This window comes from Melozone crissalis, unplaced genomic scaffold (genome assembly GCF_028551555.1).
Source record: "Melozone crissalis strain CALT ecotype California unplaced genomic scaffold, PUWL_Pcris_2 ptg000007l_1, whole genome shotgun sequence".
NCBI lineage: Eukaryota > Metazoa > Chordata > Aves > Passeriformes > Passerellidae > Melozone > Melozone crissalis.
The window spans coordinates 8,711,011-8,734,934 of record NW_026535785.1 but is presented as its reverse complement, the minus strand read 5'-3'; the positions used below and the strand labels follow the sequence as shown (position 1 = coordinate 8,734,934).

Genomic DNA, 23,924 nt, shown 5'->3' with positions numbered 1-23,924 from the left:
TAAAACTTTACAAATGTACAGCATAGTGCAAAAACGCAGTCTCAGCACATCACCTTCAAGTAAAATTAACAATGTAAAAAGCTGAGGAACACAAGCTTCCTTCTGCACAGGGCTGGCTCCTGAGTGCTCCTCCTGGAGGTTCCTCTCTCACCATCAAGCTCCAATCTCATGTTTTTATAGCAGAGCAAAAAGCCTAAAGAAAAGCCCTGGAAGCCTCCTGAGAGGCTGCTCCCCTGGGCACAGGCTGGAGCCTGCCCTGGAGGACAGCCTGAGGCAGAGCCAGGGCTGCACCTGGCTGTGCCCACGGGCCTCCCCCCCCAGGGGCTCATTTCTCAAGCCCAACCAGACAATCCAGTCAGACACGAGCTGTGCCCAGCCTCAAGCACGTGAGAAACACAGGAAAACTACTCAGGAGCTTGAAATTAAGCATGTGCTTAAATGCCTTGTTGCATCAATACATTCAGTGTTAACAGGACAGCAGCCTGGAGTGTGGAAGCTCAGAGAAGGGTGTAAATCTTGAACATGCACTGTCAGTGTCAGGAGACACCAGGCAGTTTTCAATTACCTATGAGAAAAGAAGTGAACAGAGTGCAACTAACAACTTTCCATCGCTGGAAAGGGCAAAATAGGGTGGAAATGGGCTGATCTAGGTGAAATTTCTAAGCACAAATCTGTCAAAAAGAAAAACCTTGTCCAGGATACACTCAAGCACATCATCTAAATACCAGGCCAGTGAGGGCTGCTGGAATTTTCCCTTAGTCCTGAACACAAAAACAGTGGCTGGGATTAATTCAGGAGCTCTCACAACCTTGCTCCTGCACAGACCACACCATCAAGGCAGTGACAGAGCTCCCAGCACAGCAATCAGCTGGGCAAAAATGTGCTCAAAAGTGAATGTTTCTGAACTAACACATGTGTTCACATAGTGATAAATGGATGGAGGAAAGGGCTGTGACAGGAAGGTCCATTTTAAAAATGCTCATCTTATTGAGGAGCTTTAGAGCCTGCACTCCTCTGAGTGGTTTGCTACACTCTGGGGTGGATGCTGCTTGCCCACAATGCTCAGAAATGGGATTCATAACCAAGAATTGTCATGGCAATGAAGGCAGGCAAAGCAGTTCTTCAGATGATACTGGCACAGCTTAAACCTCCCTGTCTAAGCCCTTAGAGGCCTGAGTTAATGGAATTTCCTGGGTCTGTCCTACTGCATTTGGGTAACCTTCCTAAGGAAAAGCAACTCAGGTAGAAGATACTGAGATAAATAATACGTTCTCATTAGAACTACAGCATAAAAAACAAAGCTCTGCTTTGTTGAGGAACTCAGTTGTCAGAAACCACATGGATGGGGAAGGTTAATTCAGCCTTTGAGGCTGGTCTCAGATGCACAAAGGACAGAAGAAAAGTTTGTGGGACATGGTGGACTAACCATTCTGCCTCTCTCCTACACTGAGCAGCTGAGAGTCCATCTAAAAAGGGGATCCAATAAATTAAACTGTTTAGTCAGATTTTACACATCAAAAAACCAACAGGCACATCTTCAAGGGAAATAGAACAGGTCAAAGCCAAGGAAAAAACCCATTGGACTGGACGTGAAGTACTTAGCCAGCACCAAAACCCAGAGTGCACTCCCTCAGCCCTCTCTGCACATGGAAAATTGTGTGTGCAGAAAAGTCTATCCCTTTTCTATTTTTTAAGTATGGAGTGCCCTGCCTATATCTAAGAGAAAATAAATTTGGGGCAAAACAAATTCCAAATAACAAAACTCTCAACTCAGCATGGGATGATTTGTGGCCTGTGATGGTCTGTAGCTCCCCTAGGAGCCAGAGGCACATTCTTGGTGGGGTCACTCAGAAAACAAGTTTCTACACACCCCAAGAGATCTTCTTCCTACTCACCCTAGGAGGAACAGGTGCATCCCATAAAACCCAGAAAATGGTTAAAAAATCTTTTCAGAGCATTGGAGTTGCATGTAGAACTATTTTCCGTTTCAATAACCAGCATCAACAAGGGTCAGGCATTTTAGCTAATCTGTGCTGCCCCAGTAAAATCCAACAGTTTGCCATTGCAGGCTCTAGTCAGGATCACTATTTTGTGAAGTCCCAGATGGACTTTCAAGCTACTCTTCACTTAAATTTCATTAAAAGATTTGAAATTTCTAAAGCATTTTCAAGAAAAAAAAAAAATCCTGGCAAGTTAAGTTCTCACTCTCCCTCAGAGCAAGCACCAGAAGTAGTATTTTGTTTTAAAAAAACACTGAAATCCAGGTGCAGGGAGGGTAATGCAACAGCTACTGACCATTTCCACCTACTAAAAAAAAAAAAAAAAAAAGGGGCACAAAAAGAAACTCTCTTGCAGGTTTCTGAATCAGTTTTGTTTCTTCACATTCAAACCTGTGGATGTTTGGGAGGGAGGTTTTGTTTCTTGGGAGCTAAATCACTGGCTGTTGTCCGTGGAAGAACTCAGGTTTAGAGGGATATCCCCTTGGCCACCCCCAGAGGACATGTAGGAAGCTATATTTTCAGAAGGAACATAAAGTGAGGAATTTTCAGGCAAGCTGAGGAGGTCGTTCCCAAAGATGGACTGCCGGTCAAGGAGGAACTGCTGGGCACTCTCAAGGATGACATCTTTCCCTAGGAATAGACAGCAGAAAATTCAGCTTCTGGAAGGCAGGCTGCCTAGTTTTACATATGTAGAACTGAAAAGTGACAAATCTTGGGCTTACTCAAAAGCCCATTAAAATCAAGGGGAGTCTCTGCAGGTCACCAGGTGGGTTCTGCCTGAAAGCTGAGGTGCCTCACATGTGAAAAATGGATGACTGAATGTTGGAGACACTGAGAAAAGGATGAGAGCAGCTGCTCTTCTCCTTCACTCAAGATGTGTCTTTCTCCCTCTTTGTAGACAGGCTTTGCAAACAGAGGATGCTCAAGGACTCTCTCCAGTGTACCTGGGCTTTTAATGCCTTTGAGGTGCTCATGAAAGAGGCTGAGGCTGGAAGTCCTTGAATGACACACAGTGAATCAAAACTGGGGCAGGTTCAGGTGGCTACAGCACCAAACTGGGGCTCTCAAGAGCTTCTCTTTCAGGAGTGTCCCAGCTGAACACACATGAACATACATCATGATTCTACAGCCAGGGCAACACTCCTGGATTCACATCTAAGGTCAATAACACACTTTATCAGAATCAGCAAGTGCACCAGCTGGACTGTTCCCTTGAGGGCTGCTAAAAGGTCTGGAGAAGGGGACACACAGCCTGTGCCTCTGGCTGCCAGCAGCTACTGGGGCACCCCCTCTGCAGCAGGAACCAGAGGAACCCAGGACTGTACCAGCTCTTACCACCCCTACCCACTGAGATCACCACATTGCTCTGAGGTGGCAATGAGGAGGCAGAGAAAGCAGTGGAAACACTGACAGTCATGATGGGGACCCACTGCAAAACCAGCTCAATTCCATTTACACCTCAGCTTATCCCCCACCCTTTTCCCACTGCTCAAGAACTGAGCAGCTGCTGTGGGAACACTGCTGCCTGACAATCATGAAAGTAAAATGACAGCTGTGGTTTGCTCCCTGAAATGGCAAACTGTCAGTGTTGGACATCCCATCTGGCTGCCTGAACTACAGCCCACTGCCAGGTGCACAGAGCTGCTGCTGCTGCTCCTACCTGGGCAGGTGGTGTTGAATGGTGGGTTGAACACTTTTGGGGGCAGCTCAGTTGCACTCTTCTCCAGATCCACTGTGAGTCGCTGCATCTTGGTGCAAAAATATAAACTACAATGTACAATTATACAAAGACAGGGGAGCTTGTTAGAGCTAGGCCATGTCTGAGCACCAGTGCTTCACCCCAGTGCACAACACCCACAGGAACACAAGCCATCCTCCCTGCCCAGCCTCTCCTCCCAGCCTCACTGCCCCTCACTGGGACAGCCACACTCAGGGCAGATCAAGGACAGGGCTGTGGGAGGTGCAATCCCCCATTCAGCATTGGCTAATATGTGTGAAACTCATGAGGGGCCAGGCTGCTGTCACTGTGGCTGCCATACACAGCAAACCCACAGTCCTCTGCAGCCAGTACAAAGAGAAAAGAGATTTTCTTTCCATTTTCCTATGCCTGTCTTTAAAGTGAAACTGGTTTTTGCTTACACAGTGCTCTAGGCACAGAGTTCCTGCATGTATTGCTTCCACGCTTCTCCATGCTCATGGCTCTCTGGAGGACAAGCAAGAGCTCCTGGAAAATTTAGTGGGCACAAGGACTGAACTATTGAACATTGCAGCCTCCTTTCCTGGCCTTTTCTTGCAATACTTTTTAAAAGGTTATAGCCCTTGCTTCCAAGACTTGCTAATTAATATTAACTATTTCTTAGACATTCTCCTTCCTAACACTCAGGAAGTGGAATTACCTAGTAAATTCAAAATTATTAAAACCTAAAAAGGATCTTGATACCATGAAGAAGGCTTAGAGACCTTTTGCATTTCATTAGAGTAGATAACACTCTACTTGTGCATCTGTAGATATACCTGGCAGAACCATCCAAGCCTTCATCCAATTTGGTTGTCAGGAAAGGCTCTGAAAATTCACTCCCTCTCACACAGAAAAGGAACCCAGCCATGCAATACACTTCCAACCTTAATCCTTCTGTGAGTCTACAGTTTCCTTCATTGCTTATTAAACCTGCTCTTTCTGCACTGCAGAAATGTCTCTGTAAGTATCAATTCCAAAGAAATACTGCCAATTTCTCCTTGTTTTTTCATGTACAGTCATGCAGGAATCTCTGTTGTAATTGTATGGTATTTTACTGCTCCTGAAACATGCAGGGATGGCTGCACTTTGTAAAGGTATATCTTACAAAGAGCTCTGGCACAAAAACACTTCATAAATCTATGGTATTAGTGGGATGTGACATTCTCACTGAGAGAAAGTTTAGAGCAGCCAGTTGCAATTAAAGCCTCCAGGACACCAACATCAGTCAGAGCCTGTCTCCAGACAAAGCCTGGCTGAGAGGGAAAAACAGGTCAGGAGTATAACACAGCACTGCCATGGTGTCCCCAGGAGATGCCTACGTGCTGTGCTTCAGCTCACTCTGCCCTCTGGTTATGAAATAACTCCCTCAGTTATGCACAAGCTCTGCTTCACAGCTCCATTATTATTCAGGGGAAGGTGTCCCTGCAGCGGGCAGGGGCTTTGGAACAGGGTGAACATTGAGGTCATTCCACCTGGGCCGTTCTGGGGCTCTCTGATTGCTGTTTCCAGAGCTCAGAAACACACAGCTCTTACCGGGGGCAGACTGGCTTCCATTTCAGTCACATTCCACTCACTCAGAGATAAATTGGGATTAAAGACCTGTTGGGACAAAAACACAGTTATGGCTGTGAAAGGTGGGCTGGTTTGGGATTCTCAGCCCTCCCCTGCCTGCTGCAGGTGCAGCCCTGCACTAACTGAGCTGCAGGCAGAGGCTCCTGGGCTGACTCATGGCACAGCGGGGCACAGCTGGGCACAGCTGGGCTGGGGCACTGGTGCTGACCCACGAGCCCTGCTGCCTGCAGGGCACAGACACCCCATGCCACTGTCCTGTCACTAACCAGAGCACTGCACACACAAATCAAAGCCCCTTTCTTCTGCTCTTGAGTCCTAGGACACTCCCAGATCCATATGATTTTTAAAAGCATTCCAGAATTTAGTAGCAGAGGGCAGGTTACTGTTGCATCAGGTCTTTGGTGGCAATTTCTTGACAAGTCTGAGCAATTTGGGAAAAGGATATGTTGATCTGAGGCCAATTTTATGATTCATTCTCACTCTTGTGACAGTTGCACAGAGAGAGAAGTGTGTCAGTAACAGGAAAACACTTCCTAATGAGAAACAAGAAACAGAAACCAAGAGTCAGTGATAGAGCAGGCCATTAGAAAAGCTATCTGTAAAGTCAGAATCAGCCACAGACACTTGGGAACTGCTTGAAGGGAATAAGATTGATTTTTTTTAAATTACTTTTCATCTGTTTATCCATGCAAGCTTACAATTTGCCTTTATCTGAAGCACCTCCTCAAGGAGCCATATATTTGACATATAGATTTTTTTCTAACATACAGAGTTATTTGGTTATTGGCAAAAACCTTTCATATATCAACTATATGTACAACAGAGAATAAACAAATCTTCCTATTTCTACATGCCCGCTTAAGAAAAAGCCACCATCCACTTCAAAGGAAAGGTGATCTAAGAACTGAGACTGATAAATAGCTCAGGATTTAATAGAGAGGATTTTACATTGGCTACACTTCCCAGAATATGAGGAAGAGGGGAAGGTAGGAAAAGCTAAACACAATCTAGGAATTTCTAGGATGTAGAATATGCAGAAAATAAATTAACCTCTACAAAGCAATTACCAAACTAGCTAGAGAGTCATATTAAACCTGTTTTACACAAATGTGTCAGATCTCATGTTTATTTCTTTACCAAATGCAGTGTTTTGTGGCCCTAGAAGTTCAAATATGCATCTTTTTAAAAAAATAAAGGCACAATTTGAAGCTGAAATCTCATGAGCAAGTTAAAACAGAGCTGTGACTCCACAGGCCACACGTGGCAGACAAAATGCCACATGAGAACAAGCAGCATGACCTGAACCACAGCCCAGAGGAACCTCTGTGAACTTGGCAGCTCTGTTTGATGCAGCCTGCCCAGCAACACTCACATCCAAGAGGCTGGCAGGCTCCAGGCTGTACTGCTGGCTCCTCAGCAGCAGCTGCAGCCCCTCCAGGCTCCAGTCAGTGCCCTCCAACGGGTCTGAAATATCTGCTCTGAGAAAACACAAGGGGAAACATTGCCACAAAGGAAACTCTGCAGAGACACCTACAGAAAGCAGGACTGAGCAGTCTCCCAAAAGGATGTTCCTGTTTAAATCTCATTTTGAAAATCAAGAGCCTGCTGTCAGCCTGGGTTTATGCCATAAAACTTGATTTAATCCCAGAGTACAACTCAGCAGAGCACACAGGGACTGGGCAGATGGTAAAACAAATGAGACAATCCCTCTCCTGGGTGACACGTGGTTTGGGGAGGGATGGTCTGTGCACATCTCCTCAACAGTGGGAAAATTAAAGCTTTCCTTAGAATAAATCCTTTTAGAAATGCACTTGGAACCAGAACAGGCTGCACTGCAATTCTCCTTGGTCCAAGATGCCTGAATTACTGTTAACTAATGCTTTTTAAAGGAGTGACTTTAGCTGCAGGCATTTACCCTGCAGGCTGCATTTACTAGAGACATTCAGCTAAAAGAGCAACAGTGATGCCCCGCTGTGATTAAACCTCCAAAAGCTATAAAAACTTTCTCTTAAAATCAGGTCTTTAAAAAAGGGATTATTTTTCTTCTAGTAATATGCTTTTAAGCATCCAGTGGGTTCAGAGGGAGGACTTTGATTCTCTGTAAGGATTTAAAGGAAAATGGAAGCTTTCTGATAACCCTATTGAGTGTTTTGGGTTCCCCTCCCTGATGTTCCTCCTTACACTGCTGCAGTTGCTATCAAGAATGAACTGCAGTGAAGTTCCACATGATCCACCCAGCTGCACCATGCCTTCCTTCTGCTGTCACTCCCCATGACACGGCTGCAGTTGGGATTTCAGTCCCAGAGCGCAGCCCCAGCAGAGGCTCTCTGGGATCACTGGGGCTGAGCCTGGTGTCACAGTGCAGTGCCCTGGGCAGGGGTGTAGCACAGACACAGACACAGACCTGGTCTGGGCTCCAGCTGACACTTGGCCAAATCCCTCTCAATGCAAAAAGCCTCTTCCTGCTCCCACAGCTCTGATGCACATCCTCTGACAGCTCTTCTTCTGCTGGGTCCTTCAAGCAGGTGATCCACATGTCCCTGCCTCTGTGAACTGTCCCCTGGCATTCAGGGCTCCTCTGGCAGGTGCCACAGGTCCAGGATGGAGCTCACCAGGCTGCACTTGGCTGCCTGCAGTCACCCTCCCTCCCTCCCCACCCTGGGCATGGGAGCAGAGGGCCACGAGCAGGCAGGGCCACAGCTCTCCCTGGCTCCTCACCTGTCCAGCAGGGCCCTCCTGCCTCTCCTCTCAGGTGCCTGGGAGGTCCCTGGTGGGGCTGCAGCACAGCTGCCCTTGCCCTCCAGGACAGACTGGACCATGGCCACGGGCAGCACCGGGGGCTCGGAGCAGGCGCGGCAGCCGGGCAGGGGCACCTCGGGCTCGGCGCTGCCCTTCACCCCAGGGCTCACTGGCTCCTCCTTGATCAGCATCAGGCACTTCTCCCTGCAGCAGAGACAAGGCTCAGCACCACACAGCTGCTCTGCAAAGGCCTCGAGCTACTGGGAAAGGCAGGAGCACAAGGCCTTGCTTCCACTTCCATCAAACTTCCACAGGTCTTTCCATTTCCTCATATGAGCAAAAGAAGTCAGCAGCCTCTCCTTCTTTTCAGCAAGCTCCACAAACATGCTCATGTATTCCTGGAATGCAGCTGGAATATCTGCAGTCATTTCATCAGTCACAGCTATAATGAATTTGCCCCATTCAATTGTTTTGCAAAAATGGAAAATAAATTTCTGCGCACAGATCGTTTCTTGGGTGAGTGTTAGGGACAGGTTAAAGGGACACTGGGCTAAAGAGATTCCCCTGAAAAAGAAAAGTCTTCACCCTAGAGATAAGAATGGGATCAGTAAGACCCTCCCACGCAAGAGTTAGGATTGGACCAACAGGCATTCCAGAGATCCCAGTGACTCAGGTCAGGATCTTGTGGCCCTGCAGGACTTGAACAGAAGCTGTTGAGGTCTGACAGTCATAGTCAGCTGTTTTACTTGGTTGGAGGCAGAAGTTTGGCTTTTCCAATGGAGAGGCACCCCACATTATTTCCAGATGGACAAATGATAGTGAAGTTTTGTTTAGAAGAATTCTGTGTGTAAAAACCTACTCTGTGTTACTTGTAGGAGACTTTAGAGCTCCCTGTGAACCTGCACAGCTGGAGCCAAAGTGACAAAGGCACGGAGATAACAGGGATGGTATGTCACACTACAGAGCTTTCCTCAACATTCCCTTCAGATCATCTCCTCACCTCGTGGGGCCTAAATTCCCACCAGAAGCACAGCTGATTTAGGAGGCATCACACCTGAACTGATGGGGGCCATGGCTGGCTCAGATGTTAAAAATTGTGCAGACACAGAGCAGATCAGAAGCCACCAGATGGCACTCAGTAATTAGTAGAAATAAGCAACTTAACTTGAAGGTTATATTAAAGATTTTCTGCTTTAGAAATGGCTTTCAGGTTTGTTTTTTTTTTTAAATCTGAACCTCTTTACATGCTTCTAGTTAATTTTATGGCTGTGGTTTCAATTATGCAACAGATTTACAGGCAATTTCTAGAGTATAACTAGAAATTATACTGCCTTGCCTCTATGCCTGAGAAACTGTTTCCATGATTCATCTGTCTACTTACTTTCCACTGACATCACTTTAGCTATTCTGCTGCTAGCCCTAAATGCACTGCATGTCTGTGGCAGGAAGAGATAAGCATTAAAATACCTCTGCATTCAGTTCTTAAGTTACTGGGGCCTTTTCACAGAAAAGTTGTCAAACATAGGAAGTTGTTGTGATGCAAACTTTCTGTTCTCATTAGTTGTTAGATGTACAATTTGATTGCTTCTTCCCTGCCAAGGCCAAAAGGAAACCCTCCTTTCTCTCTCTCAACAAACCCAACAAGTGTTAGTATCTCATTATTTGATTAAGTCTGAGACAGTCCCTGTCTTGGGACTTGGGACTAAAGAAACATGGAAAATTTCTCGAAGAGGGGAGTGGAAGTTCTCAGCATGAAACTCAGGACTTTGTTTTGAAAGTTATGTTGTTATTACCCCCCTCTAATTCTGAAAATCTGACCCACTTTGCAAACTGGAAAAAAGCATTCCATCTCATATCTCTATAGAGATTTGTAAATCAGACAGAAAATCTGGTAGAATTACAGCCACAAAAAACTCTTGAGAAGAGTTGCATAAGCATGTTTATACCAAACTCTCCCTACTTTTAATCACAAACATGTTTACCTGTCATTTTCAGGAGGGGATTGCATATTCATGATGCTGGATGGTGATGCTTCAGTAACATCAGATATGATGGGTCCTCCAGCAATTGCAGGGCTGTTTAAGCAAGAGGCAGGCTCTGTCGAGGGCTAAGAGGAAAGCAAAAGTCATAGAGATTTATCCTTCAGACCCCAAAACAAGTGCAAGGCCCTCTCTGAGATGGTTAGGGTTTATTCACTGTGACTTTGAGTCCCCCCTTTATGGAAACCAAGAAAGCTTTTACCTACTATGCAACATTATAATTTCCTCTCACTTTTCCTCCAACCGCACAGAGGTACAGGTGTGAAATACACCCTGTGAAGTGTCAGCAACCAAGAGGTTTTAGCATGTCTGACATTTTGCCTAGACTGCTCAGCTTCCTCTGCAGGGAAAGATCCAACACAGCCCAACAGGGCTGTAGGAGCCTCTCATGCCAGCTCATGTATTTTAACTGCATGACAGAAATGTCTGGTGTCTGCTCTGATGATGGTGGGGATCCCTCAGAGCGTTCAAAAATCCCACTTTTAGAACTCACTTCTTCCTCTCTTCCCTCAAGGTGAACCAGGCTGGGGTAACAACATGGGCAGTTCAGTGTGCAGGGTCTGCCTTTCCCCACAAAGCCCATGGCCTCTGTCATGAAGGCATCCATGAAACTGGGGAGCTGAAGGAGTTTTAAATGTCACCCAGCTTAGCAAACCTCATTTCTTCTTCACTGCCAAACTCTTGCCAAATTACTTACTCCATAATCTCTACTATTACTTCAAGCATTCTCCCCAGCCAAAGCCATCCCAAGGCCCCAGGGGCTGTACCCACCGACTGGATGAAGTAGGGCTCGTGGAGGGGCTCTGGGGACAAATGCCTGCTGAACTTGGGCACTGGTGGAGCTGAGATCCCGTTGTCAAGCATCAGAGGTCTGTGGAGAGAAACACTTTTGTCTTCCAGCATGTACTGACTGGCTCCTGGCTGCTCATACACAAAACATCCCTGAGCCAAGAGTTCTCCTCAGCTGTAAGAGCCTTTCTTGCCCAGTGTTACGGGCAAGGAAGGGTAACAAGAGTTTTGGAGGAGTCACCATCAAAAAAGAGCATTCCCAACAGAGAGGGGAAGGAGGCAGACCTGCCCAAACCCACCCAGAGCCCCCAGGCAGCATTCTGCTCTGCACCAAGTATAGGTGTCCACTCTGCACACCATCCTTTCCTGCAGCCATTTAGAAGAGGCAGGAAAACACAACTGTGAAAAATAAAACACTAAGGATGCAGATACAGACACAAGAGCTGAGGTTTCTGGAAGACAGACCTTTGTGTTTCCAAGGAAGCAGGAACTCAAATTACCTTGCAAATTGCAGCTGGTTGTGTGAAGTGTAACCCCCATCATAAGGGGATCAATACAGTTGCTGTGCAGGTAGTTCTGTGCTCTTCTGCCCTTTTCAGCACAGTTTCTCACTAATTATTTGACTTTCTACAAAAAAGCAATGGTCTAAGGCATTTCTTGGGCTGCAAAGCTTTTACAGGGAGGACACAGCCCTGACCATGAAAATTAGAGGTCAGATCTGCATCTCATTTCTCTGCTTGCCCACTCTACTGGAAGAAAATTTCCCCAGTCATGAGCCTCAGCAGCTGCTATTCTTCCAATGAGCCCTTTTCTTTGCTATCTGCAGTGTTTAGCTCTTCCAAGAGGCTCAGCAGAGGGGGCAGGCAGAGATGCACATACCCTGCTGGCTTGTACAGATTATGGGCTCCTCCATTCAATCCTGTGTTGCCTTTACAATTCTCACAAGAGTAGCCAGTCAAGACAAGGACACTGACTTAATGAAAATTGACCCCTTTGAGCTGCTCGTGGGAGGTCTGGCTCCTTTCTCTGCAGCATGGAGAAGTTTCTAAGTTGTCAAAGGCCACAAGGTAATAAAGGCAGGAACTGGAGGCAGGTCTCTGTTCTCAGCAATTTCCACTTAATATTCTCTTCTCCTTCTTTAAATCACAAGCACAGGGCAAGAAAGACATAGCTGCTCTCCTGAAAGGCACTAAGCTTCCGATTTAAGTCATTCTATTCACTTGCCTTGAAGGGCCTATCTAAAGATGCCCCTCAGCGAAATTTTTTCCCTACCTTCCTCTTTGTAAGGCCTGCAGGTTAACACCACCAAGCCAGTGTTGGATACACACCCCATTCAGTGACTGTGGGTCAGTCTGAAGGTGTCTGTGGGCTGCCAAGTGGCAAAACTGGAACGTGCAGGAGCAGCAGTGGGGTCCTGCCCTTTGGCCTCCCTCTGGTTAGCCCTCCCATGTCCCACTGTGTGCTGTGTTCCCCAGATAAAGGTCATGAGCTGACAGGGTGCTTCTCCACAGAGCAGTGAATGGGGCTGTCAGCAGGTCTGACTCTGCACTTCAGCCCATTCAGCTGCCATCACCATGGAGCCTGGTCCGGTGACCGCCCGCCCGGGCGAGCTGAGCTTGTGCTTTTACTGAGGGGGCAGCATTATGCACCCGTGAGCGTGTGCACCACACACGGGGACTTACAGCTTCCTCTTTATCCCAGAGCTGCTGGGGCTTGATTGGAGCTGGCCAAACAGAAACTGAATCAGCTGTCAGGAGAGATCAAAATCCGGTGTTAATCAGCAGAGTGATTCAGCACTCCCTGCTCTCGCAGCCATTCTTATCCCACACATTCCTCCCTCCCAACAGCACCCCAAAGCTGGGAGCAGCCACAGAATATAGGAGCCAAACTGCATGAGACATTGGAGCCTGAAACAGAAATGAGCTGTCCAAGAACTCAAAACAGCCTGCCTGGCTTTCAAGGACACAGCCAGGTACCTGCTTTGTGTAAAAGTTCCTGGATGCATGTGCTCAGCACTTTCTCTCTTCACTTTGTGCATGAAGAACTTCAGCTGGTCCTAACAGACCTGTGAAGTGCACATGCAAACATTCCTAGGCCTGGAGTTAGAGCTGGATCCATTAAAGTTTTCAGAGACATTTAGAAGAGGTGCTGTAAAGTCTGGCAAAGAATTTGCAAGTGAAAGAGGCAACTCCCTATGGAGAGCCTGGATGGGGTCTGAGCTCTTTCAGTTGAGTTTTTCAGTTCTGTGAATGTCAGTGTTGATGTAACAGGACACGAAAAAGGAAGCAGAGTAGCTTTGGAGAGGAATTACTTAGCAACATATTCCCAGGTCAGCTTGAACTTAATGCTCTGCTTTGACCTCCAAACAAAGAGAGCATTATTATTATATATCACAGCTGGCTCTAACTCATTGCTCAATATGACAAAATAGAGTTGCATAAAAGCCTCTACAATGAAGCATGTGGCTGCTCCAGCCTCAGAGCTGGAGGAAGGCTTGATGGCCTCGTGCACTTCTGTCCAGTCCTGTGACTCCATGATGCCACGTGAGGGTCAGAATGTGGGGCCTGGGATGTGTGACGTGCTCAGTCATGTCAGCACCATCCAGGAATCACTGGAGAGGCCTTTTCTATACTGGTCATACTAGATTTTAGGGGAGATGGTTCTGTAGCCTAAAAGATTGTATAGTAATGCCAGAAAATCTAACAGTTGCTGTTACAGTCCCCCAGTGGGGCAATGGGTGGCCAATTCTGCCACCTGCAGCTTCCTCTTGTGAACAATTGGAAGAGGAATATTTGGGAAGCCCAAAGGCATTGGTACAACCAGAACACAGCCAACAGAGGGCAATTAATGAAAGTTGTGCTCTCCTGCCCAGGATTTCAACAAAAAAAGTGGTTTCTAACATCAAAGAAAGGACTGACACAGAAATTAAAATCTTTTGCTTAAGGGCAAGGTCTGTGCTTTGTTAATGACTTGTTTGTATAGGACACATAAAAGCATCACACAACTTAAAAGAAAGGGAAAATAATTACACTGTGATATCACAGTGTGGAAATTATGGGACAAGAAAAAAAAAATCAGAGGAGGACATAGACCAGACAGCACCAGCAAGTTTGGAGTTTATATGGTAACTACCTTGTTGATGACTTTCTGTTGCTGTGAGTGGTTCTGCCGCAGAGAAACAACTTCCCGCCAAAGAACTTCATTTTGTCTGAAAGTGAAACAGACATTTTCCATGAGAACAGAAACACCAACAGTCCATGGTGCTGCCATGATAGCAGTAGGTTCAACTGTGCAAAGTCTGTCTCACTTCCGGGCTCTTGCAGTGTTTGGCTCTTTTCAGGGTCCCAAACAAGCTCACACAATCACCTTCCTTTTTCTTCCTTGATCTCAAAGGAGCTATAGATCAAAGCATGGAGGAAAAACATAAAGAGAAGCCAACATATAGGGGAAGGTAACAGGAGAACACATGTTTTTGTGGAACATTTGGGCCAAACTCAGAATTTCAGCAAGGCCTGATTTGTGGCTGTGAGTTATTTGGATCGCCCATTGTCCTTCCATGGGAGACAAGAAAACCAAACCTCTCCACAACTGCTCCAGTGCTCCCAAAGACAGGACTATGAACAGAGACCCTGTGTATGCTACCTGCCTAAAACTCATGCAAGTGGTGGCTCAAATGCATGTTTGGAGCAGACAAAAAGATGCTCCTGCATCTCAGAGCCTTGAACTAGAAGGACTGTAATGATGTTATTAATGGGAGCCACTGATTTAACCCAGCACAGACCTGTGTCCAGCTTGCATAAAGGAAATGTATTTTCTGTCTGTAAATGAAGCAGCACAGAGGGGAGGTTACAGGCTTGCTCTAACAGCCAGCCCCACTAGGTGAGAGGGAGAGAGGCAGAGTTTATTTACTGTGCTGCCTCTGAGTCTGGATGCCAGCCAAGTCCATGCTGCTAAAGGTTTTGCCAGCCAATTTATCTCCAGAGTATATGGATGTACCTAAACTGTCAGGCCAGCAAAACCAATCATACAGGTGAAAGTGATAAATCCTTTTGCTTTTCCATCTTTCTAGTGTGGATGGATGCTAGAACTGGGAAGGTAAGGCCCAGAGATCTGAAGAGCTCAGTAGAACAGCTTGTACAGCAAGAAACTCTGCAGTGAGCTTTCTGTACTGGTCCTGACAGGATTTTCAGCAAGGCAGCATTCCTTAGTCTGACAGCTTGCACTGGAGTTATGTCCTAATTGTTCTTCACCAGTGTAAATTTCTTAACATGGATTCAGCTTGGGATTTCTCCTCTGTCATAGTTTATAAAAATCATATTATTTTCATCAGTTGAATGCAATTTTGCCAGATGGAGGGAAGGAGCAAGCAAAGCAAAAGGGAGAATAAATTAAAATCAATGCCAAATCACTAATACTGGAACTCCTTAAAAATTAAATGAAATGCAAGATCAGAAACTCATTGCTGCTGTATTTGGATTTCACAATGCAAACTCATGCATGTGCTAAGTGTGGGAGTCATTATAAATTGATGCAGGATAAAAATATGTATCCATTGCATGTAAAGGGATGGTCTGGAAGGAAGTTTCCCAGTATGCAGTGTGACTCCTAAGGCCCACAATGACAGTGTCATCTGGTGGTGTATGAATATCAGCTCTCATTATAAAAGAAAGGGTTTGAGTCTATTTGATTATTCAAGTGCTTTTTAAACAAAGCTCTCTGTAAATATTAAAATTCTGGAGGCAAATAAAAACCTCTCCAAGTACATGATTTATAAAACCATATCCACTTCCTAATCTTTTAGTGACCATGTCTGAGTCGAAAATCCCAGAGTCTCAGACAGCTGGAGGCAGCCCCATGCAGGAAGCATTGCATCAGCTTGGTTTGCTCTTATCCAACAATTCTGGCCATGCCAGATGACACAGGCTCAGGGACATGAGTCCATGGACTAAATTATACACAAGTTCTTATATTATATATTATAACATACTATAATTTTTAGGCCAGTCATAAATTTTGGAGGTGAATGATGGGAGAAAGGTCATTTCTTAATAGCTGGAGTGAACTCCACCACATTTCTGCCAAGGACTCTTGTATGTGTGAGAGTTACATCTTCATCACCATTTCCATCTGGATGCAATAGTTATCTAAGTCCCCAGGTTATGCACATATTTCCTGTCTGACCTTCTCTGTGCTTTCCTCATCTGTGAAGGGAAAACAAACGAGACAGAGAAGCTGAGCATTAATTCATATTTTGTAGATCAGATGTGCATAGAAATCCTACATGTTGTTGTCTCAACAGATCTCTGGTCAGTCCCTGGGAAGTGTGTCAGGCTCCTCCTTTCAACCATTCCCCACTCCAGAGAAGCAAATGCCCATAGGAAGCAGCCTGAGTAGGATTCAACTCACTGCTTCATGTCCTGCACTTGACACTCCATGTTCTCCTGCTGACTTCTCAGAATCTGTACCTCGTATAGCAACCTGCTGAGGTCCTCCTGGCGCATCTTGGTCTCCTCACTTTTCACTACTGACACCTGAGGAGAAAGAAATCAAAGGCAGATTTTACCTGTGCAAGAAGGGCCATGGACAGGGACAGTCATTGTGGTGGCCCAGGTGCAGGACTGTCACCAGCTGAAATACCAGGACAGCCCACGTGCCAAAGAGTCTGAACTATCCTAGAGGTACTATTGCAAGAGCCAAATAGAGCAAAGTGCAGGACAAATCCATTCATACAGAGGGTCTGCTGGCAGAATTACATTCCCTGTCAGAGCTGATTACAAAGCAGCTTGGGGGGAAAACAAAAGTATTGAGTATCAGGGAGGAATTGATCTAGATTGATTTAATCTTTCTACTTTAACTACAGAGATGCCCAATCACGCCTCATGTTTTACAGGGATGAGTCTGATGAAATGCTTCAAATTGACATATACACTTGGATTTCCAAAAAGCTTTTATTCAAATACCTTTTTAGAAGTTGCTATGCTAATTTAGTAAGAGAGCAACACTTTGGGGGTATTAATAAGACAGAATATTAATAGAAAAAAAAAGACAAATAATTAATATTAATAAGACAGAAAAGAGAGGGCAGGAGTAGGCTGTTTCTTGTATGAGAAGAAGAGATGGCTGTTGAGGACCCTGCAGGACTTACGCCATATTTCTCTAGGAAAGCAGTAACAATTCAAAGGCAGAGGGGTGGGAAGCAAGCCTGGCCCTGCAGCACTACAGAAACACCTTGTGATACAGAGCAACAGAGCAGAAAAACACAGACAAAACTCTAATGCAAGCCAAGCCCTGCAACCCAAAAGCCCCCAGCCCAGGTGCACATGTTTGTGGGGAGGACAGGAACAAGCCCAGGTGATGCTGGAGTTATGCTGAGCAGGATCTGCCAGGTTTCCCCCTCCCACACAGTGGCCTCACCTTCCTCTTGATGTGCTCCAGGAGGTGCTCGTGGCCCTGCAGGAAGCAGAGGTGCTGGAACTCAGTGTCGTCCCTCTCAGGCTTGACCAGCCCGCCCTGCTCGATGTTCACCACCTTCCTGAAGCCATCTGCACAGAGAGCACACAGCTGATGGCAACAGGGCCCAGCACTCCCTGCACCTCCCACCCTCATCACTCTAGAGGACATTTCTGATCACCCTCCACACTTTTTGAGCTGACACTGCCTGCCCCTGGACATGTTTTTGGGCCATAACCACCAGAAACCCAGGGCAAGGGAGAGCCTTGAGCATCCACTGGCCACCCCTGCTGCAGCCTGTGCCATGAAAGCTTTTCCATCACAGGCATGTTGGTCTGCCAGGAGCTGAAATGCCAGCTCCTAGGGAATTCCTGTCTCAATTTGCTAGCAGGAAGGATTCAGGGGAAGGTTTTTCAAAGGCACAGACCATCAACAGGTGCCACTTTTGGAAAAAAGGGTCATGTGCACATTTGGAAATCTGCTTTGAGTACTTCTCTGAAGTCCTTGAAAGTTTCTAAGCTGTATCTAAGGACTGGCCTAAAATTTACAAAAATGCTCCTACAGAGTGAAATAGCAAAGTTAAAACTTGAATAAGGAACTTAATTACTCATTGAAAAAATTCCAACAACTATCAGAACAGTCATATTGTTGAAGTGGCTGAAAATCACACCAAATTTAAATAACACCTCCTTTAAGGGGTAAAAATGTCAAGGTTTGCAGGGAGAACTGTCTGTTACTAGTTTAGTGATATGGCTGATGAAAGGGATAAGCTCAGGGCACAGGACCCACAAGAGCAGCACGTTCTGGGGGAGGTGTCACAGTTGATGGCTGGATAAAACTCCATATAGAATAAAATGGAAAATGAATAATAATAGGTCATCAAATCAATGCAAGAGAAGCAGAACACATGGTAAGTGAAAGTTCTTAGCCCACATCCTGAAATGTAATCTAACAGAAATTCCATGCTGGAATTTAAGGTAGACACAAGGAGATCACTACTCTGGGATGTGAGAGGCAAACCCTCTTTGGCAACATCAATAATGCCACAACAAGTCATATACATGAGACCCCAAAGTTTCCACTGCACAGTTCTCTCCATGCCTCCTGTCCCCCCATGTGTGTGGGGCCCACGTGCCTGGGCCCTGGGAGCTGCACTCACACATGTTCAGCTGCCTGACAAAGCTGGCCATGTTGTTGTGCTTGAAATACTTGGGCAGCACCTCCTTGGCAAAGCGGCCTTGGTCGAACACATGGAAGCTGGTGCCATTCTGCAAAGGAGACAAGGACAAAGGTGAAGTCAGGGGAGAGTTCCTGACCACGAGAAGGGCCCAGGAGCAGCCCTACAGCAGGGGAAGTCTTGTTCTCTGAACTGCCACCTTGAAGCTAAGAGTGACAACAGCCCTCAATGACAGATGTGCTCCTTTCAGTTCTGGTACGTCAGGCCTCTGTGGCTGCAGGTTTGATCCTTTTCTGCTTTTTGTCACTGCTTAGTTGAGAGTCTTGGATGTGAGAAAGATACCACTGATTTTTGTGCCCAAATAGCTGGTAGGTAGTCTGTGATCATCCCCTCTTGCACAGACTTCACACAAAGACTCAAGTCTTAAGAAGGCCCTGAAAGTGGGAATTGCCATTACAACCCTGCCACTATGACCTACTTGCTCAGATCTAACCCCAGCCCATCTGCTCAGAGCACAGCAGTCCTGGAGGGAGCACTGCCTGGAGACATGGCACAAGAAACACAGCAAGGCAAGAAGCAAATCATCTCTGGAGACAGCACACTTGCCCAGAAGCTCTACACACATTTTAACAATTATTTTTAATAGTAAACAGCCACAAGGACAACCCACAAAATGTTGACAGTCATGCTCTGCAGTCCAAGCTAGCAACACACGTGTTGATCAGATAAAGCTTCCATTTCTGGGGTTGCATTGCAACGATCCATGCCTGCCAAACAAGGCAAACTGCCTGGGACTGCTGGCAGAAGGTGCACTGCAGGCCATGTGCCTTCCCTGCCTGGCCTTCTACCTGCTGACAGCTGCATCAGTGCAATGACACCAGCAGATATTAGGGACCTGCCTCAGCTGCAGCTGAGTTTCAAGGGACAAGAGCTGAAGACACCAGAGCCTGCACTGTGTTGGCAGGGAGGGGTCAGAGACCAGCACACCTCAGTCATCCTTCTGCTGTGTTCAGTGCTACCAGCAGCAGGCACAGGCTTGTCAGCCTGGGTGGGAATTCCCCAGGGGCTGGTCTGTGACACAGGACAGTGTTTTGTAAGAGCTCTCAGGCTCTGTGTGCAGGAGGAGGGTACCAGTGTGAGTCCCACCTCACACCATCAGGGGGTCTGCAGGTGTGAGGGTGCTCTCAGGGAGGTGTGGAAATCTCTGAAACAGGGAGTGCCATCAGGGCCATGAGATAGCTCAGTGACTAAAGAGGGGCTGGTGTGTGCCTGCAGCCTGCCCATGGCCTCCAGAATCCAGCCAGCTGGCAAACCCCACTGCCCTACACTGCATTTCCATCAGCACATGGTGCCAGCTGCCTCTGAGCTCAGGCTCATTTGGCAGCCCTAACAATTAACACCCACTAACACGGGACTCTGACTCTGCTGCACTTCTGCTCCTTGTGATAGTGGAGCCCTGGAAAAAAGTTAAAGATAGAATCTAAAATGTTAAGCTTTGTGTTTTCCCAGATCAACTGCACCTGCGTAAGCAGTATGATAAATTATATAATATGATATAAGTATGATAAATTATATAATTGCTAGATGTGATGATTGTTTAGAAATTAAATATAATTATTATATAACCATAAGAAGAATAATGAGAAACTATGTTGGAAATTCACAGGGGGGCTAAATCTATGTATACAATAGAACAATATAAGTTTAATAATTAACATGAAAGTTATATAATGATAGAGCATAAAACCATGATCATTTTGGATGTATGTCGGAATCAGATTTGGGTATTACCCCGATTCCCAGAGCTCTTTAATAAAAAGCACCACATATAATCCCTACGTGATTATGTGGTTTTGAACGCCAACACTTGCTTATTGCTGCAAACACTGAACATGACTGTGCCTCAACAGTGCTCTTGGACCATTTTTGGGGTCTTTCCTATCATTCCTTACCCCATGCAGCAGAGGCAAAGGCTGATCAAGCATTTATGAGATTCACTGACAGCCTGCATGCTGGAATTATCCTGTCTTTGAGAGTTTGCAGACAGAACAGCAGGGACCAGGGTTTCCCAGCACTGCAGACACTGCCCTGGGGACCCAGCTGGTTTATTCTGCTTCCCTTGTGCTTCTGTCACCTTACTCTGGGATACAGCTGTGTGTCCTAGGCTGGACCCCCTGGTGGAAAATGAGAAACATGAGAGTTTTGTATACCTCAGCAAGTCCTTATGGCCTCTCATGAGTGGCCATTCCTTTGAATTCAGGGCCACAAAGTTCTCAGAAGTTGGCACACTCAGAAAGGCTCCTACAGACACAAGAGACTTTGGGGTCACTGTGTGCTCACCAATGAACTGTGCATGTGTCAGTTTGCTCCCACACTGCAGCTGTGCCGTGGCTGTTTTAGGAGCACAAACTCAGAGAAACTCTGGAAATCTTCTCCGCCCAAAGCAAAACTGACTCTACAGCACAGCAATCATGGCAGATGCTTATCTTTACTGCTTCTGACAGAACCACCAGGACAGACATGTTGTGCTCTGACAAGACAAGTGATAGTCCAGGAGTTTGCCAGTTCTCCCTTACTGCACTTCCATTTTAAAAATTAATTGAATTACTTCTTGCCCAATCTACTACAGACACAGAGAGCAGACTTTTCCTTTCCACTTTACAGCAGTCTTTAGTGTATACATAAACCATTACTGCATCTCCTCTCCATCTCTGCTTTATGCTAAGAAAGAGTTCACAGGTTCACAGCTCCTTATGGGTCCTATTTTCTAGAAGTACTGATTAACCAGAAATCTTAGGTATGCACACAATCTCTCAGTTCCAATATCACCAATGTATAGAAGTTGAAGAATATGTGAAACACAGATACCTGCAGCAAGGGGAAAATGAGACACCTAAAAGCCTTACCAAAACCTCCAAGGATGCAGTTGCAACCAATGTTAGTTTGCAGGAAAGTAGAACAGGGTGGTAGCCAGTCAAAAATAACAGTGTTCTAAGTGTAACAGAGAGGGGACTATTTACACAGGTTAGAAAATAATTTCTAGCTTTAAAATACTTATTTAAAACTTGGTGGTTCTCAGAAGTTTGGTCATGTAATACCAGCATCAAACAACCATGGTCACAAATACCAATGCAGTTCCAATCCTGTCTTAGGTTTTCAATGAAAACTCTACTGGACACGAAGTAAATATAAGAAAGGCTAGTTTAGAGTTATACCACTTCCCTGTAAATTTGTTTGTGTCATAAATTCTTGATTTTGGAGAACAAGTTTATGCACCCAGCTTATCTAATAACTCCCTGCTGAAAACAAATTATATTATTTGCAGCAAGTTGTGGGTCAAAAGCACAATGTAGTATAAAAGTGTTGTATAAAAGGATATATAATTTTATTTCTATGATTGCACTTAGTATATTAATGCCTCTGTGACAAATAAGAAGCCAAAGAAAAGCAATCTATCCCTATGAAGCTGTACAGACAATATATACTCACATCACCATGATCATCACACAGACTCATTGAAAAATCAAGTAAAGCTCTTCCAAAATGATTTAGGGTGATAGTCTGAGATCTGTTTAAATTATAGGTTTGAGTCTGAGTACTGAGTGCTGTTTATCTTCTACCTTCCACCTAGATATTTGAGAGAGGCTGCTAAGAAACACACGTGAGATACTACCAAACAGCAATGAAACTTTTTAAGGGCTTTGCTTATTTCCTAGAAAATGTTAGGGAGCTGCAGATTCAAGCAAGGTGAAAAATATTTCTCTCAAAGCATGTGGGATTCTTAGAATGAGAACATTAGCCACTTTTTAGGATGTTTCAAGTGAAATATGTAAATATTATAATTAAAACACCCACAAAACAGTTTCCCCTCTGAAACAGAAAAGCCACAGTATTTCAGATAAATAATACCAATTATATCCACAAGTGCCTGTACTTGAATCCTGGTTTTTGCACTCTGCCAGTGACTGGGCAGCACCTGCCAAGCAGAGAGCAGCTCCTGTGCCAGGCAGCTCCCCTGGGTTTCCCCTGTTGCTGCAGGCATTAGTGACACCCAGTACCTGCTGCACTTACAGAACTCCAGCAGATGAGATGGTTCGTTTCAGGGTCCTCCACCAGCGTCCAGAGTTTTGTCAGGAAGGCTGGGACATTGCTGGAGTATCCATCCATCACCAGAGAGCTGGGTGAATCCTGCATAGCTCTGTAGTGCCCCAGCTAAACTGACCCCATCGCCCTGGGCGCGCCTGCTGCCCCGCACGCGCCTGCGTCCCGCACAGAATGAGCCACCCAATTTTATCCCAGGCCAGTGGAAAGTAGGCAGCCAGGGAGTCACATCAGCAGTGCTGCTCACACTCTTAAAAACTCAGCACAATGGGATGGCATCACCAGCCCCAGAGAACAATGCACAGAATGAAAGTGCACCGCAGCCGATCTCGCAGAGCTGTGAATAAATCCGCAGCGTCATGCAAAGGGAACACGTGCTGCCCACCTTACGCTGGGAGGTGGGCAAGTCACCAGAGCAAACCCACCTGCCCAGAGGCTGGGGGACACCCAGGCACAGAAATCACAGCTTTCTGAAGGCACCTGAGTTGTTAGTCTGGAATTTCCTTGTCCTAAACTTTGCCTGGCATAGACTAACAAGAGCTGACCAGACTCAGGGCTGTACATCTTCAGCATGAGTTTGAAAAGTCAAAATTGTAAGCAGGTTTAGCTGCTATGTTATTTGTCAACAGAAATTATTTAGCTCTTGCATGAGAAGAGGATGCTAAAAACAACTACACATAGAGTCTATTAGACAAGATGGATTTATCATTAATATAAAAGCTTTAAATAGCTCTAAATACATGTGTGGCTTAATGCCAGGGTAATTTCAACTCAGAAACTGCTCTTTAGATAACATAATGAAATATAAAATCAACATTAAATTTTCCTGAGGTCCTTAGCAAAAACTTGCAAAGCTCAATATTCCTGCCTAAAAATGGAACAGACTTCTCACCTGATGCCTACAGAGTCCTTTAAGGCCAAACACTGAAAGAGTCAGGAGGTGAGAAGAGACAAGATAAGTAACTGTCATGATAAGGATAACAATGCATTAATCTTTTCTTGCCATTTTTAAAGGGCAGTGAACTAACTTAAAACAGTGTACAAAGAATGTGGTATTTCCCCTAAAACCCAAATCACCATTAAGGACTGACAAAACCCAGCAAGGAACACAAATTTTATATAGGCAGGTGCTACTCATGCCAGGTAACATCATCACACACACAAGGCACGAGGTCAGCAGTGCCTCAGCAGAGTGGAGATGTTTGACACACACTGGGAACAAGGATCAGGTTATTCCTGCAAAGGTGCTTGAACAGAGGACCCCACTCCTCTCACCTGAGCTCTGTGAAGTGCCAAACAGAGCTGGAAGGAACAGCTGC

General features: G+C 45.7%; 1 protein-coding gene across 1 annotated transcript; it reads right to left on the bottom strand.

The window, feature by feature from the left end:
* Positions 1-2,433: 2,433 nt before the first annotated feature.
* Positions 2,434-22,698, bottom strand: HSF4 (heat shock transcription factor 4). Its single transcript, XM_054269554.1, has 13 exons — positions 22,576-22,698; positions 18,487-18,595; positions 17,292-17,419; positions 16,284-16,408; positions 14,010-14,085; positions 12,560-12,624; positions 10,860-10,959; positions 10,032-10,156; positions 8,029-8,253; positions 6,683-6,788; positions 5,272-5,337; positions 3,661-3,748; positions 2,434-2,630 (listed from the first exon to the last, which is right to left on the bottom strand). The coding sequence occupies exons 1-13, from the start codon at positions 22,696-22,698 to the stop codon at positions 2,434-2,436; spliced, it is 1,533 nt and encodes a 510-aa protein (XP_054125529.1).
* Between the last annotated feature and the right edge of the window lie 1,226 nt (positions 22,699-23,924).